This window comes from Psittacula echo (genome assembly GCF_963264785.1).
Source record: "Psittacula echo genome assembly, chromosome: 1".
Classification (NCBI taxonomy): Eukaryota; Metazoa; Chordata; class Aves; order Psittaciformes; family Psittacidae; genus Psittacula; species Psittacula echo.
Genome location: NC_137735.1, coordinates 84,105,431 through 84,125,733, shown reverse-complemented (window position 1 = coordinate 84,125,733; position 20,303 = coordinate 84,105,431). Strand labels below are relative to the sequence as shown.

At 48.2% G+C, this 20,303-nt stretch overlaps 1 protein-coding gene across 1 annotated transcript; it reads right to left on the bottom strand.

Annotated features, from left to right (window-relative positions):
- Positions 1 to 774: 774 nt before the first annotated feature.
- Positions 775 to 18,371, bottom strand: PHC1 (polyhomeotic homolog 1). The gene is made up of 16 exons (XM_080633239.1): positions 17,885 to 18,371; positions 13,946 to 14,102; positions 13,213 to 13,323; positions 11,805 to 11,882; positions 11,266 to 11,307; positions 10,917 to 11,066; positions 9,800 to 9,955; positions 8,223 to 8,721; positions 7,137 to 7,894; positions 4,774 to 4,918; positions 4,449 to 4,657; positions 3,765 to 3,879; positions 3,559 to 3,667; positions 2,739 to 2,889; positions 1,923 to 2,154; positions 775 to 1,602 (listed from the first exon to the last, which is right to left on the bottom strand). The coding sequence occupies exons 2-16, from the start codon at positions 14,057 to 14,059 to the stop codon at positions 1,448 to 1,450; spliced, it is 3,024 nt and encodes a 1,007-aa protein (XP_080489365.1). The 5' UTR covers positions 14,060 to 14,102; positions 17,885 to 18,371; the 3' UTR covers positions 775 to 1,447.
- Between the last annotated feature and the right edge of the window lie 1,932 nt (positions 18,372 to 20,303).

Genomic DNA, 20,303 nt, shown 5'->3' with positions numbered 1-20,303 from the left:
ATAGGTGCTTTCCATACAGAGTGTCTGTTTCACTCAATTATTCATGTGAAACTTCTGCAATCAGAAAAGCTGAGACACATGGTTTATAAAACCATGTTGCTTGCAGGTATTTAGCTCTAAGGGGCACTTACCTCTTCATGCTTTGTGTAATTTCTTTTGGGTTTTTGCCTATTTTGTTTGAAGAAGAGGTGCTTCTTAAAGAGAACTCTGCCCAGATTCTCACCTTTGGCAACCTGGTTACAAAACTAAAGAATACCACATTTGGTCCTTACAAACAAATCCCAAACCTGGAGGGGCTAAAAGAGAGAGACTCAGCCTGTAACATAATTCTACCCCTTAGAAGGCAGAAGTAGCATTAAAGGATTAGCATTCAGTTGTTGGAAGGTTGGTTGTTCGTTTTAACTGAGAAGTATTTGTCCAGCAACAACAACAAAAGAGCCTGAGGCAGGTGATACAATCCTGCCAGCTTAAAATTTGTCCCAGAAACTCTCCTGAGGATAATGAAGACAGACACAAAAATAATACAAACTGGTAAGAGAACACAAAAAAACCCCAAACAAAACAAAAACCCAGCCCATTGTATGAAGAGCCTTGGCGCTTCTGGAGACTGCTTTGGACCTGCAAATTATGCCCTAGCACGACAGGGAGATGAACCTAGTGCCTAATGTAAGACAATCCCCCTTCCCTTCGATTTTCCAACCACCTTGTTCGGAAGTACTCAGGATAAATCCTCCTCTGGTTCAGAGAGGAGCATCTGGAGTGAACAGCTGCTACAACACTTTGTCTTCATTCTGCATCACTACAGGAGACAGTAAAGCTTTGGCAGCTCCTATTGCCACAGGCCTTCAAGTTTGGTATGCATGCTGGAATGGCTATTAAACCCAGTTCATGAGCAGCCTAGATTTTTTTTTAACACTGGAAGAGAAGCAGCCCCTTTTATTCAAATTCGTGTTTGTCCACCTCTGTCACTTGGACTTTACTAGTTCCCCTTCCTAAATGCCCCAAGCACAGCTGCTCCCAAAGCCCATGTGGGGCCAGCTCTTCCTATGCCTCAAGTTCTGGCACAGTGAGATTCAAAACTAAAATATAGCAGACCTTCTGTAACAAAAAGAGGTCAGCACGGTTCCCTTTGAGAAGTCTGCTAAGACAGAAAGAAGTCCCCTTCACGTCTTTATGTGTTATACAGGAGAGGCATATTAAAAATCAGGAAGAACGGGTGATGTTTCAAGGCCCCAGGAGGGAGTTCTCCCCATTGTAGCACCATTAAAAAGACCAAGATATGGGCATGTTAACTGTCCACAGCAGTTACAGTCAGCTAAATTCCTTCTCATTCTTGAATGCAAGACCACAGGGGGCTTTCCCATTCTTCCCTGCCCCAGCAGGATGCTCCAAAGCTGGCAGCTGCCGTGGGGTCAAAGCAAGAGTGAGACCTACGGCTTCAGAGCTGTTAGGTCTCCTTGAGGACATTGATCTTGGCACAGATCTTGAGAGCTGGTCCCAGCTTGATGTTCATGGCACTCATGAGGTGTTCCTCCTTCAGAAGCAACAGGGCCTGGCCATCTATTTCCTGTGACCGAAACTCCTCAGCAATCTCCTGGCACCCTGCGAAACCAAAAGAAAACAGCACTGAGAAAAGATGTTCCCTGGGCACTCCCCTCATCCCCACTCTTGGGCCTCAGGCAGGTACAGAAAGCAAGCTAGGAACATAACCAATTCCCCTTCCCACTTCAGTCCACAGTCTGCCTGAAGACACAGGCTACTTGAGAAGTACATCTGTATGATCCACTCCCATTCAGAAACCTGTACAGAAGTATAATAACAGCACTAGGCACCACTGACACCACCTTCTTTCCAGAAAGAGACCCAACAAATATCCCCATGCTACTGAATCACAGGAGTGCAGGAGGGGATCTTAACTTCACCTTGCAGTGATGCAATGAACTCATACACTTCCTCCACACTCCAACGACTGGGATTGCTAGACAGGAAGACTGGGTTGATGCCATGTAGATCTGGGGTAGGTGGGGCCATGCTAGAATTTGCCAGGTCCCTCTCTCCATGACTGGCCCTTACTGACAGTGGTCCTGGAGATGTAGGGGACAAAGCTTCATCATAGCTGGAGTTATCAGAGCCTCGACTTGAGTCTTCCTGGCCCTACAAGCCCAGAGGAAAGAAAGAAAACAAAAGGTGTTTTGTAGGAAATTCAAAATTACTACATGCAAAACAAGACATTGGGAACAGCAGAAGTTGTCCCAGCAGTCTGGGTCACTGTCTCAGGTTGCTGGTCAGGGCAGCCGACACATGAGCTCAGCGATGTCAGAAATGGGAGACTTGACTCCCGCCTCCCTTCTTCTCCCTTCTCCCCATCCCTCCCCAGTCAATTCCTCTTCCTCACATGAGCACTGAAGCTCAATCAATTTTCTCTAATCTGACTAAAATCATTCATGTGGAAGAATGGTTAATTGAACAGGAAAAAGAAGATGGTTTCCTACCAAAGCTGATCTCATTCACTGAGACCTCCAAGACACACACGGGAGTGAACACAGAGTGAACAGAACAAGTACAAATGTGAATCCACTTTCTGTAGTTGACAAGCAATTAGAACAGCTCACTGTGCCTCATGTAATGACTGTGTTAATGTGTACTTGGCACAACCTTTATGTCTACATCACTGTGAGAAAGCAGTGCATCCAGCAGTGACAACTTTATACCGAGACCTGCCTTGACTATGTCCTTACCCTGTGGCGCTTGCCCTGGATCTTTGTTCGCGCGATGTCAGAGCTGCTGCGTCGCGGGCCCCGTCGGCGCACACGGGCATAGTTGGCTTCCTGGAATTCCTTCATCTTCTTCCTTTGCAGCCGAAACTGATGACTGCAGCTGACATTGTACCTTGAATAAGTAGAAGCAGAGCAGCAGTTAGGGAACAGCAACGATCTAAACCTACTGCTTTTCCTTGCTCTAGATGGGGATGAATCTCCTCTTTACCATCAAGTTCTGTTCCTCCTCCTCCTTCTAAGACTTACCCTTGGAAGGAACCAGTCCAGACTTCTGACTCAAGCAATATTTGGACAGCAGAGTCTTGATCTAACATCTGAAGGGTCAATTAAGTCATTCCCCTAAGGGAAAAAAGACCCATAAAAAGCACTCTGCTATCAATAGGAGGCAGCAATGACTAGTCATAACTTCTCCCCAGCTTTTTCTTTCCCAATGCTCCCTTACGCTTTTGTCTAGTACGAATGCAGCAGACAGCTACCAATACGCATTTGTTTACTCAGTCAAATCTATATTTGACTGAAGAGTGGTTTTTCAGAGTCCCAGAACTTCCCCCATTCCAACTTCATTTTCTGAGCAAGTCAGAAACCCTGCTTACACTCAACACCACATCCACCTCTCCAGACCTAGAAGCGCTCACAGTCACTGAGTCCTAAAAGATCTGTGGCCAGTGCATCCCATGGAGGGAGGATAGGATGTACTGAAGTGTTGTATGCTACCTGGAAAAAGGGCACACACCCAATTCTGAAGAATGGATAGTCAGAGAAAAGGAAGATACTGTCTTACCTTTTAGCACAGGTCACGGAACAAAATCTTTTGGAGCCACGGAACTGGGTTGCTGGGGCATACTTCCCACAGTATTCACACTTGAGCAAGTTTGACTTCTTATCAAGCTCTAGTGAGACAGAGATACACACCAGTTGATGGTAATACGGTATCAGAGTGCAGAAACTTCCAGTAACAGTAGCTGGCCTCCTGATGCTGAGACTCACCCATAGAAGCACTGTCCCCTCCCGGAGAATTGCTGGACAGGTTTTCACTCTGGCCAGAAGGAGCCTCTCCCTGAAGTGGTTTCTCAGATTCTTTCAGCAGCTGAGAACAACCCACCTGGACAGGAAGAGAAAGAGCTGGGCCAATCAGTAAAGGATTCTCTGTGCCCACCACCCTCTACAAGGTACATGCTGCTCACACGTTATTACAGCTCAGAAGAATCCCTCTGTCCACTAGGGGAGGAGAGATGCTAAACAAAGTTATTACTCCTTCCTGACTTACCAGGCTGGCTGTTCATTCAAAGATCACTAGGTACTATCTGTCTTGAACATCCTACAATTCCAGGTAACTGCATTTCCCTTCCACTTGCTGCTTGTTTAAAGTACAGTGCATCTTTCCCTTACTAAAAGTCCAAAAGAACCACCTTCTTGCAATTCGTACATGATTGCTTTGGGGACTACTGGAGAAAGCAGTTCCCATCACACTCGTTTTACTTCTTCCAACCTGTCCGCTTTAATGCCAACACTTACTGCCTTGCATTGTGCATGACACCTCCCTCCTTTCCCTTCCTCTTCACTGTTTGTGTCTCAAGACTAAAAATGCTTTAATTGGAACGTGGGGAAAGAAACTCCTGTCCAAAGACTGAAGTCCACCACTCTCCTTCCCCCACAGCAGAGAATCCTTACCGGAAAGGGCTCTGCTCCTTCTTGGATGACAAAGCCTTCAATGATGTGTGTAAGGATCTGGGGCTTCACGATGGCTTGGGGGGGTTTGGAGTCTCCCACCTGACGTGACACCATTGCTAGGTTTGGGGCGGGAGCAGAGGGGGGCGTGGCTGATGCTCCTTCACTTGAAGTGGCATTTGGGGTTGCAGTGGCAGCAGAATCGGATTTATCTGTAAAATTAACAGCCACAAGTCTGTTACTTTTGCTCCTACTTTTGCACTGCTTCAGGTGGAATACAAGATTAGATCATTAATACTTGCAAGTACAGCTCTCATTTGTACCTCACCTCCAAGGCCACTCTTCTCCTCCATGTTTTTGGGGCTGTCTGTCACAGGAGAGGACCTGGCAGGCAGGAGTGCAGTGACACTGGGTGACTCCTCCTCCTCCTCCGACTCCGCCTTGCGCTTTACTGCCAAGGTCTGAGATTTGCCCTGCGTGAATAAACAAAGAGGAACACATAAGCAGAGAGAGGAGCTCCAAAGCCAAGAACAAGATAACCCAAAGGCAAAAGGAAGATCCATCCTGCTCCACTGTACTTCATTTCCAGTGTGACTCCTTCTCATAGAGATGCCTCTAGCTCCCTCACAGTACATAGTTAGGAGCATTTGCCTAGCAAGGAGTAAAACTTCGGAAGACTCACTACCAAAACACTGTGTGAACCTCAAAGGATTATTCCAGAAAGAAAGAAATGGGATAGCAGTCACCCAGCAGTTTCTCAACAGGCTTGTGGCTAAATCAGATCAGTTTCAAAGGAGAGTCAAAAGAGTAGGGGGCACATGTTGGGTGAGAGTAGAATCTCTACAAGACAGACAAATCCTGTCACACCTTCCTTAAGAAACAGCCCATTTAGAAACAGTCTCAACAACTGGCTAAGGATATCTGAGCTGTACAAGTACTGTTGTCCCAGGGAGTTAGACAGGCCCTAGCTGGACAATTCAAAGCAGCATGGATGAGGCCTGCGGTACATGAGCAATCTTTGTTTTCCTCTGCACAGCTAGTTGCTAGGGAATCCTCTGAGGTCTAGAGTTGGTGGCTGGTACCACACGCCACGGGGTCTCTGACCTGGAGGTATCCACACACCTAGTGAGGAGAAGGGAGTTCAGTCACAGCCCACTCAGCTTTCATCTCTCTCCTGAGACAAAAGAAGCCAGTTATTGTTTGTAGTGGGTTTATGTGGCAAGGTTTTGGCAGCACAGGGCTGCAGGGGTGGCTTCTGTGAGAAGACACCAGAAGCTTCCCCCATGCCCGACACAGCCAGCTCCAGTCGTCTCCAAGATGGACCCACTGCTGGCCAAAGCTGAGCCCATCAGTGATGGTGGTAGCACCTCTGAGATAATGTGTTTAAGAAAGAGTAAAAAACTGTGTTCAACAGCAGCTGGGAGAAAGGAGTGAAAATATGTGAGAGAAGCAGCTCTGCAGACAGCAAGGTCAGTGCAGAAGGAGGGAGGAGGTGCTCCACACTCTAGAGCAGATTCCCCTACAGCCCATGGTGGTGCAGACCACGGTGAGACAGGCTGTGCCTCAGCAGCCCATGGAGGTCCATGGTGCAGCAGATACACCTGCAGCCCGCAGAGGACCCAACACTGGAGCAGAGGGATGCCTGAAAGAGGCTATGACCTCATGGGAAGCCCACACTGGAGCAGGCTCCTGGGAGGACCTGTGGTCCTGTGGAGAGAGGAGCCCTCGCTGGAGCAAGTTTACTGCAGGACTTGTGGTCCCCTGTGGGATCCACACTGGAACAGTCTGCGCCTGAAGGGCTGCACCTCATGGAAAGAACCCATGCTGGAGCAGTCTTTTCCTGAAGGGCTGCACTCACGGAAGAGACATACACTGCAACAGCCTGTTCCTGAAGGACTGCACCCCATGGAAGGGACCTACGCTGAAGCAATTTGTGAAGACCAAACTGAAGCAATTGTATGAAGGACCAATGCTGGAGAAGTTCTTAAAGGATTATCCCATGTGAGGGATCCCCATGCTGTAGCAAGGGAAAAGCATGAGGAAAAATGAGCAGCAGAGACAAACTGTTTTGAACTGACCACAAGCCCCATTCTCCACCCTGCACTGCTCAGGGGGAGGAAGTAAGAGGGGCTGGGAGCAAAGTTAAGCCTGTGAAGAAGAGGGAGAGACGTTTAATTTGCCTTTATTTCTCATTACTCTACTCTGATTAATTTGCAATAGATTAAATTGATTTGCCTAAATCAAGTTTGTCTTGCCCATGATGCTAATTGGTAAGTGAACTCCCTGCCCTTATCTCAACCTACAAGCTTTTCATCCTATTTTTCTCTGCCTGTCCTGTTGCGAAAGAGTGATGGAGCAGCTTGGCAGTCACCCAGCAGCCAGCCATGGTCAACCCACCACATTGTTAAGCGTGATCTTTAGCATGCAATGTGGACACATACCACAACTGGGTCAGGGTCTGAGTCTCACCTATTTACTTCATGCATGTCTTTGAATGACAACATGGAAGATAAATGCTTGTAGTCAGTAACCCCAACGGTTAGGTTGGAATTAAGGGTTTTCAAGGGAAAAAAGTCTCCATGTCCCTTTACCCAAACCCTCTTACCCATCCCACTGACCTGGGCCGTGACTGGTGTCCTAGGAATGAACAAAGAGAATCCATATGCTATTCTCCTCAAAGGTAGCACTTACTGGCAATTGGACAGACTGCATGTAGAATGCTGCTGGCATCTGAGCCACAACTGGAGAGGAGGCTGGGCTCTTCACCATGTGGGCTGTGCCTTGAACTTGTGCCAAATTCACCCCTGTGGTGAGAGGGGGAGCTTCCTGTGAGGATGCTGGAGCTGAAGATGACGAAGGGGAAGCAGCAAGGGCTTGGGAAACAGGCTGGACCACGGCGGGCATTCCCCGGGACGTCGGCACTGCTGCAGCAATCTGAGCCAAACCCAATGCTTGGGCTTGGCCTGAGCCCTGCTGCCGAGTACCCACCACCTGCACTGGGATGTGTGGTGGAGGTTGCTGTGCCGCTGACATTTTGGCAGGCCCAAGCTGAGGTGGCTTGATGGGAGTGACCAGAGATTTGGACTGGATTGGAACAGGTGACTTGGTGGCTGGCTGGCAAGGACTGTCCTGCTGGAGCTGCACAGGCTGTGGCTGGGACTGCAACATAGGTTGCACCACAAGGGTCTGAGCCTGCTGCTGGTTTTGAGGTGGAGCCTGCTGCTGTGGAGGTTGAGCTTGCTGCTGCTGCTGGGCCAGAGATGGTGCTTGTTGTTGCTGCTGTTGGGCCAGCTGAAGATGGGTAGCTGTGTGGAGGAGCTGGGACTGACGGTGCTGGAACTGCTGCTGGTGGTGAATGGCGATCTGCTGCTGGATCACCACCTGCTTCTGCAGGTGGATCTGCTGCTGCTGTTGGATCAACGAGTGTGGCTGTATCTGTGTGTATGTGGCTGTACAAACAGAATGGTGGAAGAAAAGGAGAGCACACAAGTTATCAGTAGTGCAGCTGGGAACTACAACAACAGAAGAAAAAACAAACCCACAAAAGGCAGGCAGCCACTGCACTGGCTTGTCACTAAACTCCAAAATGACCGACAGCTAATTGGCAAAGGACATTAAGGACAAAATCAACTTCTTTTGCTAATGCAGAGGGATAATCCCTAGAGACAAGCCTCCAGGAGTCCAGGGGCTAGGAGGTGTCTAGGACAAGGTGTCACCACTGTGCTGTCAAATGGCACTCTTGAAAAAGCCCACAAGAAGGAAGAGGTCTGCACTTACCCGAGCTGATGAGTGTCTGGCTGGGTGCTGGTGTAGCGGTCCTGGTCAGGTTCATGCCCACTGTTTGCTGTCCACCACTGTCTGTTTCACCCTTCTTTGTGGCTGCACTCTCTGCCTCTGTCTGGCTTCCCTGGCTAACAGTCACAGCCTGGGCAGCTGCCACTGGTAACGGCTGAACCACCCCTGTGCCTTTCCTTTGGCAACTGCCAGCAGTGCCTGCTGAGGAGGTCTGGCTCAAGCCCGTTGAGGTCTGGCTCCCACCGCTTGCCACCACACCCCCAGAGACACCATTGCTGCCCACTGCCCCCTGGCTCAAGTTGAGGGACTGGCCTGAGCTGCCAGAGGAGGCCTGAGCCACTGCCAAAGTCTGGCCCGTGCTGGTGGCCTGTGGTAAGCCCGAAGCCTGGGAGCTTCCTGGCAGAGCTGCCTTCTGAGCAGAGCCTTGGAGCTGGGCATTGGTAGCTGAGGTCTGCTGGCTCCTCACAGCCAAGTTCTGCACCTAAAAACACATATACAAAACAGAATCTGTTTGCTTTACATGTTACCTGCTGGAAGCTTGGTGGAGAACGCGACCCACTCTACTGAGATGCAGGCTAAGCTGGTGCTTCAAATCTCATGTGGAGACCTGGCTAACACTGCAGAGCAAAGCTCCGGCATGGGCCTCTCCAGGAAGCACATTATACTCAATTTCATCCTACCCCATCTCTGATGGAAGTTAAAGATCTCGTGGCACTTTCTGAACAGCACATGAGGACACTGCCATTCTCCAAGGCACGGGAATGCTCTCAGACCTGCTTGTCATGCCTTTGCATTGGCAGGACCCAGTTTAGCACAGCTCTAGAAGTGCTGAGATACCCTTTTAATGACCAGTCACTCCTTTTCAAATTTTGTGCCACCTGCCTTCTCCTCCTGTGCAGAGCTTTCCACTCAGCAGGCCCACAGATCTACTCAGCCCTGCAGCCCTTCTGTTTCACCAGTTCCTCTGCATTCTGGTGCTGCCATCCTCTGTATTTACTCCTCCTGCAGCATTATCTTCAATTTTGTTCATGGCTGACTTCCATTCCAAAAAAGTGCTCCAGGCAAGAAAAATATGAAGTAATGGTAATTCCTAAGAATGACTGGGATAGGACAAGAAAAATGGGAAGCCATGGCAGCTCCCTTACCTAGAGAATGACTTGAACATGAATGCAGGAGCTAAGACCTTGTGGCCTGTTTGGTCTTTTGCATCTTTACGACAACAAATAACTGTGTGAAGGAATACTACCAGTGGCAAAGACTCTCCATTACAGAATAACTGAAAGATAGACATAGAACTCAACAATTCTTTTCACACAAGGACAACTGAGAAACTGTGAAGCCTATAGCTCACCCTAGAAATTCATCCAATCTCTGGAGGCAAAAAACAAACATAAAAAAAAAGGTGGCAAGGGAACGGAATCTCCTGCCTGGACAGGGGACACAGTCTGGGGATAAAATAGAGCTAATCTGCCATACAGGGATGGCTGGAGACAAAGACCAGAGTGTGGGGTGATGGAGAGCAGGGGAAGGGGAGAACTCTGGGAGCGGGTGTCACTGACCTGGTCTGTGTCTGCATGGACCCCAGGAGACTGTGTGGGTGGTACCTCCTGCTGCACAGCGGCCACAGCCCCGTTGGGCATCAAGATGAGTTGGGAAGCAAGAGGCACATTGCGGCCCAAGGTTCGGTTTACCTGCAACAGGTTCCCCAGCTGTGGCTGTTGAGGGAAGGTCAGGTGATGCGGAATGAAAGGAACGGATGAGAAGAGAGAAAAAGACAGCGACCCACAAGCAAAGAGATTACAAAGCAACACCGGGCTGCAATGTCACACATTGCAAAACCCCCAACCCTCCCTGTGCTGTAACACTGAACATAACCCTCAGAAGCAGGAAACTGGGAACTGCTTCCTTATGAAAACAACCCCTTGTCTATCAAATGTGGGCTCAGACCAACTCACACAGAGTGGCCAAGGCTGGCTAAAAGAATGGGGTGTAACTGAATTTTCAGGTATGTATCTGGGACTGGTTGAGAAACAGTGATTAAAAAAAACATACATCCAAGATCAGGGTTGCTTTAAAAGAAAGGGATTACAATCTGTATCTAAAGTTAACTGAGACACAGAAAAAATATTTCAAGTAAGTAACCAAACCCTAGACTGACTATATTGTCAAGCCTAATGTTTTCTGTTTTATTAGCACTTCAAAGTGATTAAAAGGATGACATATTTCGTCAGGTTGATTTATGTTTCTAGACTTACCTGAATTCTGATTTATGTCCCTGAGCTCAGCAGTACTAGAAGAGAGTAATTTACGATTTATCTTTTCCAGCACTGAACCAGAAGAGTAGCTTTGAACTATATTCAAGTCTGGGACATACATTTCACATTTACACTCTAGTGAGAAGTGCCATGGGATCTTTAACGTCTATGCAGAGCAGAGACATAGTTCTTAATCTGACCTGAGCCATAGAATACAGTGGTCATCTATCCTCAAAAACTGAGCCCGGAGTCAAACTTAGGGAAGCTGTTATCCCTGAAACCACACCTGAATTTAAAATATAGTGCATCATCCCTAAAGATAGTTAGTCAAAAGGTGTTTGTAATCCCCAGCAGTGAAAAACTGAAGAGGTTAGGAAGTTGGGTTCATGGTCAGGACATATTTTGGGTACATATCTCTTACCCGAAGATACATCTGGGCCTGTGACTGGTTGAGGGGTGGTGAGGTGGTGTTCCCAAGGAGCACAGATTGTGTCAGGGTTGTGGCGCTGGGGGAACTCACACTCTGTGACCGACTGATTAGCTGAGCAGCTGATGTGGTGGCTAGGTTGATCTTAAAACAGAGAAAAGCCCCAAATTACATATGAAGAGATGGAGGCAAAGAAGTACAGATTCACTTTTACAGCCAGAACAGACATTTTACAGTTTTTTTCCTGTAACCCACAGGGAACCAAGAAGGAAAAAGTTCTTGTCTTAGAGCACTTGTCTTAGAGACTAAGCAATACGAACTAGCCAAAGCCTTCAATGCTAACCTCATTTGTATGCTGAGCCTGAGAATCATTGTTAGCATGCAAATGCAATAAAAGAACCAAAAGAAATACATTATTTTCTCCAGCCTCTCAAATAAAGGAAAAAACTCACAAAATAATCTCTACCCTACCAACTCACCTACCCTCTAAACAAATCCCAGTTTCTCAACACTCACAACAGGACCAAACTTCCTCTCATTTCTCATTCAGGAAACTACTGCTTAGCCCAAGAAAAAGAGGATTCACTTTCAAGATGCTCATGACTTCTTCGAAGTCCTGATCCTTTTCTAATATGTGACAATCCATTCCCAAAGCCTCAGCAGAGAGTGTCCACCTTTCCAGCTAAGAGGCTTCTCCCACTCAGAAACTTTCTCTGGTTTCCTCAACCTTCACCAATGATAGCATCCCAACTCCTCAAAGCTGCATGCATCTTGTAGATTCCCAGCATTCTTAGCTTAGCTGTGTTTCCCTGGCTGACTGCCTTCCTAAAAGGCAAAGACAAGAAAGAACAAGGCAGGGGGTGGGACGGAACAATTACTTACAGAGGCTTGTGTGGTGGTGGTCTGTTGTGGGGTGCTGGTGTTGGGGGAGCTGGCCTGTCTACTGGCTGCAATTGTAGCCTGCAAGAGAGATTGACAGAGAAATGAGTATCTGGAACAAACTTTTCAATCCAGCCCAAATAATTGGTTTTGCCGAAACACCTAGTCACATCATCATCTTCTCCCATTCCTGAGAAGAGGAGAACAATCTAACCACTACAAATCTCTGCCATGTCCTACAAATAAGGTGCAGCAACTCAGCAAGGTACCTCTTCCCCAACCAGTTCAGTCCTATACACTACTCAAGGCAGTGGACAACTGATCCTTACAGTGCATGTCCTTCCACCCAGGGAACATACCCTGCTGTTGCCCCAGCTTGCCATGCTACACACTGCAAGCCTCATCCTGATGCTACAATTCCCTGTTAACACCCAGACATTCCCCTCAATATTAGCCGTTTGCTCCGCTGGTTCTGCAGTTTATCACAGTGCTGCGACAGCACTCCAAGTAACAAATTTCACCTTACAGCACATATTGTTTGTGAAGAAATGTAAATACTGTTCATTTTTTGGGGAGGGGTTACCCCTCTATGATCCCACAGGAATTCCACTGTACAGTTTAGTTAGGTTCATAACTAAGATTTGTGTGAAACTGGTGGAGGATTTTATTCCCACTATTCTATAAAACTGCAGGTAGGGATTTTGAGAACAACTAAATCCTGGACTAACAGCTAAGGTGCACTTCTACTGAGATATTGTTACAGAGACAGAACTGTATTCACATCAGATATAATCCATCTTCAACTGATGATAAAGTCTGGCAGGTGAGCAAAGTTGCTAAAGAAGAAATAAAAATTGCTCAACAATTATGCATCATATCTTGATTTGTATAAACATATCCTAAAGAAACACTGTCTTGGCTGGACAAGATCTACCCTAGATCACTCTTACAAGTAACTGGTAAAGAAAACATGGGCTATTAAGTTTCAAGACAGAAAATTCAGAGGATACTGCCTGAAATTTAATGCACACAAGACCATGTTTATTCTCAGAGAAGTAACAATCCACTGTTAACTTTAATATGATTTTTAAACACCACTGCATCCATTTCTGATTTAACTATCCATCTTTTTATTTAAAGGTGGTGCAGGGGCTAGTCACAGGCCTCTGGAGTACAAGTTTCCTGATGGGGATGCCAATTTTTACCTTCCCCTGCTCTGAACCTGAAATCCAAATGAATCTTTGCATCAGGCTTCCAGTTTACTAGCTGTCTGCATTAGCTTTTACCAATGTGTTTAGGGACCCATTGTCTCACCGTGGATCAGGATGACTCCAGTGCACAAGTTACTGTATGAAGGGAGAATATCTGGATCTTCCTCAGAAAACAATCCTTTTGACCCCTGGCAACTCACCTGCTGGACAGCAGCCAGGCTGTGAAGCTGGGCACTGTTAAGCTGCTGCTGGAGCATAAACTGATGAAAGTACTGGGCTGCATTGGGCTGTCTCTGAAGTGCCTGCAGGGCCTGGGGAAAGAGGAAAACCCAATTGTCAAAAATAGCATGCCCCTGAAATGTGATTAGAAAGAGCAATGAAGAAATAAGTAACAAGCATGAGACCATCCCTAAACCCCCTGAAAAAGCAAAGTCACTAGATTAGCACAGGAAAATACATAATATAGCTACAAATTTTGTAACAGACTGAATCACAGCTATATTCCAGGACAGCAGGAAGCACACTTGCAAGACTTCAATAAACTCCAAGGAATTTGGAGGTGTGCATGCTCAAGAAGGGTGACAAGTGTTCCAGTATAGTATGTATATGGAGGATATACACTACATAGAGAAACTGTGGTGATAAATTGAATGACTTGCTCCAAACCAGCAGGGTAAAAATCACTATTGGATCTCGATAGGGATTAAATCTAAGAGGCTGGACACTGGAATAATATCCAATAAAACATGACACACAGTATCAGGGCACAGGATCTAAACATTCAACCTAGCACAGGAATCCCTAAATCTGAAAACATGACAGCCCTTCAAGCATACTCCCACCTTGACTCATGACAACTCAAAGGAAAACACAAGGGCTCACCACCACCTTCCAATGACACACATGCCAGCCCAGAACATGACCACACCTCACCTGTACTGCCTGTCGTTCATAGAGAGACATCTGCGATATCTGAGGACGGGCACTTCCTCCAGAACTGGAGCTCCCGCTGGTGGAGCTGGAGTTCTGCTCACTTTCGGTCTCCATAGTGACAGAATCCCAGGAGCTTGGGACGAGACAGACTCCAGATCTACATCGAGAGAATTGGAAACTAATTCAGGCTAGAGAAAGAACCAAACCATAGTTCACTGAATTACACAGCTTTTTAACTGGAATATCCCAGTACCGGGCTCCTTGCACAGCTTTGCTACATCACAGGGGATGGGAGATGCCAGAGTTCTGAAATCACCCAGAAATTATACTCAGTTTAAATCTTTTATTACTGCAGTCAGAAATGGAACACACACATTCTCATATTTTTATTGCCACAGTACAGTTGGAAGCTGCAGCATTCTGAACTCTTAAAAAGGCAGCAAACTGAAAGAGCAGCTGCAGATCATTTAGACAATCATTTGGCAGCAGACCTGATTGCCTCTCCTTCAAGAAGCCAGTTAACTGAGGCCAGTTGCTTCCAGTCTCCCACTGCACTTTAGCAACTTCTGATCCTCTCTTCCTCCAGTCCCATAGAGGCATAATTATCCCAGAACTCTACTGCCCTACTGCAGATATACTGAGTCAGTCTCTCCCTTCTTCCAGTTTAGCACCCAGCCCTGGACCATTTCTTTATTTCTCTGATCACACAGACTTTCCAGCTACCTGTTGTTCTTGACAGATCGTAATTTGAGTATTAGACTGGAAGCTGATATCTGTGATGGCAAGGTGCTTTCAGGAGAAATGGAGTCAGAAGCAGAGTGGATGAAGAGTTCACTGGCAACACTTGTGTGGGGAAAGCTGCTAAAGACATCATGCAAAGCCAGAGACCTTCCAGTAGCAGCAAAATGCACTGCAGTGAACCATAGGACTGAGAAAGGACTGGAAAAGGCTTTCATCAGCCAAGAGGAAGAAAAGCAAGACTGAAGAGAGCACTTAGGAAGTGACACCTTGGGATGATCAGGGAGTTTTCTGCAACAAGAAATACAGACTACACAGGGGGAGTAACAGCAGAAGAAGAATCAGAAAAGTGCAACAGTGGCTATTCAACAGAATTCCACTGGAAAAAAAGTGACTTTTTAGAAGGATACAATTCCATGTCAGATTAAAAAAAAAAAAGGGAAAAAAAAGGTTTCCGATAGTCTCAATATCACTGATAGCCTATTTGTTTCCAAAAACCAGCTGGCTCCCCGTGACATATCTGAGAGACCTCTAAATAACACCCTCTAAATGAGCTTCCAGAATCCCACATCACCAGCACAGCCTCTGTATCCAAGACCTTTTCAAGCCCAGATTCTGAAGTTCACAGCCTTCCCCAAGCACAACTTTTTCCAGGTGCATAAGCAAACAGACCAGTACAGCAGAAAAGAAGGAATAACAGTAGTCTCGACCAGACAAGTTTTTAAATTCTGGAATGGTGTTAAGGGCAGCAGATGACTTTAAAGTAGGGCAGTTCTACAGTTCCCTGATTTTGCCAGTTTTCCTCTGCAGAGTAAACGCTTTCCAAACCTGCTTCTCAAAATCTGGAACATTCTATCACTGACAAGCAGATACCTGCTGCTCCAGCCCTGTTTTCCCCATGCATCTTTACCTATGCCCTCAAGTCCAGCAGGCATCTCCCTGCTAATCCAACACTGGCTTCCTGCACTGCTTCAGCAGTGGCCATCAGTAATTGTGCCCTGCAGTCATCATCTCAACTGAGACACATGCCCTCCTAACTGGCCACTGCTGTCTTCAGGCACAAGCTATTACAGCTGGAAACAAAGCTCTGGAGAAGACAATTGCCTCAGAGATCTTCCCCAGGGGGCAGCACCACAAAAAGTAAATGAAAAGGAGGAAGAGAATACAGACTTTCTGAAAGAAAGAAACAGTGATAGATAAATGAAGTACTTCAAATGGGGTTAAAATGCAAGTCACATTGACGCTACACACACTGCAGCAAGAGATATGGTAGCTCAGTTACTATTAGGAGACAATTTCTGTTCCCTTGGCCATGCTCAACCTCCCTGTGCAGGTCCCTCCCAGCATTTACCTCACTGCTGGTGCTCACGAGATCAACTTGTTAACTTCGCAGAAAACCTACTCTAAACAACACTTCCTGCCAGATCAGTTGAATTAGTTTACTTGTGATGCTACAAGTGCCAGTGAGAGAGAAGAGAAGGTAACTAAGAAGGTTCAGCTTAGCTGTAACACACACCCCGACCCTCAACAGTTGCATCTGAAGGAGAAAGCTAGCTCTGCTCCAATCTCTGTTTCCTCAGTAAACAGCACCATTGAGTGTTAAGATTAACAGCAAATTTGAGAGTTCCACGTTGATCTAGATTTTAAAATCAGGTCCAAGCACAAGAAAATCCTACTGAAACACCTTTGGGATGAGAGGCATCAAAAAAATTTGGTTTATGTGTAGGCAGAGCAGCTCCATGTTAGTGCAATGTGATCCAAACACAGGCTATTCCCACACAAAATAGCAAGGATTAAACCCTCCCCGCTCCTCCAAGTGCATCTTCTAGCACCCTCTTCTTACAAAAAGCTAGTGATTGTTATCAGATCAGTTGACTAAGCTAGCTGCTCCTCGAGCTGGATAACCTACTAAAAATGATTAAACCGTGGGTTTTCCAAACTATTTGAGTTAAACAACTCACCTTGAAAACGTAATGAGCAGTTCCCAAGGGAAATAAAGAAGAAAAAACCGAACAAACCCAACAACATAAAACCCCCACATAATAACAACGTGACCATTACTGGAAATTAACCTTTGAACAAATGCTACAACTGCACCCCTATTAGGCAGACAAGGAAGGATACAAAGGCCTATTAAGACCATGGCATGAATAACATGGGAATCGGCAGGGAAGACCACAGGAAAAAGAATGGGAAGGAGAAGGGAGAAAACTAGCTCCGGGAGCCGTACAAGCATGAGAACATGGGCCAGTCCAGAGCCTAACCCCCAGTGCTGGCCTCAGCACACACCACGGGCTGCCCATCTACAAGTTCTTGACCTCTCTCAAGTGCAAGAGCAGAAGAGTCAGGTCAAGCATCTACTCCAGTCACTGAACACTATTGTAGAAGGCAGAAAAGTTCTACTCGCTCATCTCATCTATTCCCCCCGGCCCATAACTGCTGCCTGCAGAACATCTTCTAACCTTATAACTGGTTTTGTTGCCTCATCTTTAAGAAGGTAAGTTAGGGAACAAGCAAGATTTGCACAGGTTTGTCCACAGGTTTTGGAGGAATAACGTTAGCAACCAGGAGACTATAGTCCACTTCTCACTCTCTTACTGTTGCTTTCTACAACACAGCCTCCAAACTACGCAAGTAAAGGCGTGAAACTGCCTGGACACGCCGACTCTGCTCTGGGATGCTCTGGAAGCAAGCGGCAGTCGCTGCAACTCCCAAGCACCGCAGGACCTGCTCCTTACCCGCTGTACGCGCGCCGCCACCCGCCTTTCCCCACCGAGTGCCCCAGGCATCCGGGAGCAGGGCGAGGGACGGGACACAGACACGGGGGTCAGCGCGGCGGCAGCACCCCAGGCCGCCGGCAACTCCGGCAGCAAAGTTAAGCCGACAGCGAGCGTGCAGACGCCCTGCCCGCCACACGTATGTGCCGTGCACGCAGCCCGCCGCGGCGGGAGGCGGGGACCCGCCGCAGGATGCCCGCCGCGGGGAGCCAAAGAAAGGCGCGTGTTTGACGCCCGGCCACCGTCAGGGGGAGCGGCGGCTGCCCGGGAGGCGAGCGCACGGCTACGAAGGGGAGCTGCTCCTGGCCGCCGCTCCCGGGGCCGGCCCGCGTTAGACAATGGCTGCTCCACCGCCGCTGTCAACTTCCAGCCCGCCCCGGCCCCCAGGGGAACTCTCCCCGCCGCGCCCCGAGCCCGGCCTCACCTGCAGCAGCAGCAGCCACCGCCGCGGCGCGGCACTGCCCCGCTCCGCACCGCTCCCGCACCAGCGGCACCGCCCCCCGCCCCAGGGACCCGCGCTGCCGGCGCTACCGGAGCCGCGGGGCCGCCGCCTGACACGCCCCCCGCGCGCGGGCAGCAGACCGGGCCCCGGCGGGGCGGGGCGGGGCGGTGCCCGGGGGGCCCCGTTGTTGGGGAGGGCGGGGCCGGGGGCGTTACCTCTCGGCGGTCCCCGGCGGGCCCGGCCCGGCCGCAGCCTCGCAGGGTCAGCCCTGGGCGGGGCGGGGCCTGGCGCGGCCGCGCGGGGCGGAGCCAGGGTCCGCCCCTCCCCCCTTTTATTGCTTTTTTTTTCTCTTTTTTTCTCTTTTTTCCTCTTTTTTCTTTTTAAACCTCGGCCTCTGGGGCTCCCGCCGCTCCGTCACTTCCTCCTTCGAGGCGCTTCCGGGCACGTGATCCCTACCCCGGGCGCCGCTTGCCGTTGCCCTGGTGACGGCAGCCGGTGGGGGTGGAGGGGGTGTTGATGGAGAACCGCGGGTTCAAGGCCCGTCGGTGCCTGGGTAGGGGTAGGGGCCTTGCTTGGGACCGAGGCCCTCCCCGCTCCCCTGCTTGGCCCTGCCGGGGGTTGGGGTCAGTAGCTGGCTGCGGCCTCCTCCCGCGCCTGCAGGGCAACGGGAGCGAGGCATGAGGATGGAATTAGAGAACCAACTCTGTTGGAAAAGAGCTTTAAGGTCATCAAGTCCAACTTCCAGCACTGCCAAGGCCACCACTAAACCTTATTACTGACGACCTCGTATACACGGTTTGTGAATACTTCCAGCGATGGTGACTCCACCACTGCCCTGGGCAGCCTGTTCCAGTGCCTGAGTACCCCTCGATGAAGAAATGTTTCCTGATAAATGTGGTAATCCTGAGCTGTGATAATCCTCACAGCCTGGCTGTACAGCCGGTGCAGAGCAGCTGCCCTCTGTGCTGGGACATCTTCTGCCATCAGGCTTTCTGGTTAGCCTCATTAAACGTTAGTTTTATGTAGGCTGTAAAATGCTTTCTGTGTACCTGGGACAAGATTTGCTGGACACAGTGGTAGTAACGGTGCCTAGGAAGTTTTCTGTCCAGGTCACGTAGAGCACATGCAGAGATGCATGTTGGTAACCTGTGTAAACAGGGTGAAGAAACTGCAGTGCTGGAGCTTGTTGACTTTTGGAAGAGAAGCTGCACTGTGCAGGCAGCTGGGCCGTGCTTCCCTTGATTACTCTCAAAAACAAGTTTCACCAGGCACTCTTATGCTAAGCCAGGCAACTGACAGAAGAACTGATGCTTTTTGAGAGTTGTTATTGTTATTTTTAAACAATAGTGTTGTTAAAACACTATTGTCAGCACAACCGTTTCTAGGAAAACAATGAATACCCCATTGGGTTGGAGCAGTGGCTCAGCTTGATGAGGGCTGGTGAGTTTCCTTTAAAGATGACAGCTCAAGTACCAAGGATGAGTGGGAAGGAGCAAAAAGCAAGCAGAAACAAAATCATGCTCCATCTATGTGTACAAAGTGCAGAAGCTCGAGCATTGCTGAGGCTATGAGCATCAAAACTGCTACTGCGAATGACATGTTTGAGCTTCATGTGGCAATAACATTGCGTCTGGCTCAGTAATTAAAGTGCTGGACTATCCATGCACAGAAGATCCAGTCCCATTGACTTAGAGTCACAGGACAACATTTGCTGCTGTCTGAACTACTATAGAGGGTTTGGACTGTTACCGGCTCTAAATGCTGGGGATTCTTTTTTAATTCAGGTGGCAAACTGGCTGATTTTCTTACCAAAAAAATAAAAGCTATAGAAGATATTTAAGGCTATTCAAAATAAAAGGCCAGATAGTGATTAAAGGAACAATTACAAAGCAGGGAGCCTAGCCAATGTAATCCCTGTGAATCAACCACTCCTAAAACCCTCAACGACTGGATCAACGACTAAGCCATTTGTCCCTGTTGTAAAACCCAATGAAGGCAATTCAAGGGAGGAAACTCTGGAATCTATGCAAATGAGAGGAACTACTGCAGTAAAGAGGCTTTAAGACTTACTGGGGGGTGCTTGAGGGGGGCGATGTGTGTGGAGAGATGTTGGAATCGATAGAATTTGAGGATTTACAAGACTACGCTAGTGTGTTTTGGTGAGAACCACAGGCAGGAAAATGGAGGGATCAAGGTGGATCAGAGGCAAACAATGTGGCAAAATGGAGATGTGAAACAAAGTAAGAAGTTCCCACTCATCTCCGTGGGCCCAGGAAGGAAGGAAGGAAGGCTCTGGATTTTTGAGTCCACCAGATATAGATGCCTTTAATACTTTTCAGGCAGAGCAAGTGCATCTGGCCAGTACCTACAGTCCATTCCCCTTGTCCTACTCCCACATCCA

Coding starts and splice junctions, on each gene's coding strand:
- PHC1 (XM_080633239.1), bottom strand. CDS start 14,059: ATGGAGACCGAAAGTGAGCAGAACTCCAGCTCCACCAGCGGGAGCTCC. Junction 11,883..13,212: donor GCCTGGCTGCTGTCCAGCAG/GTGAGTTGCCAG, acceptor TCTCTCTTGCAG/GCTACAATTGCAGCCAGTAG. Junction 2,155..2,738: donor TCCAGGGCAAGCGCCACAGG/GTAAGGACATAG, acceptor CTGGGCTTGTAG/GGCCAGGAAGACTCAAGTCG.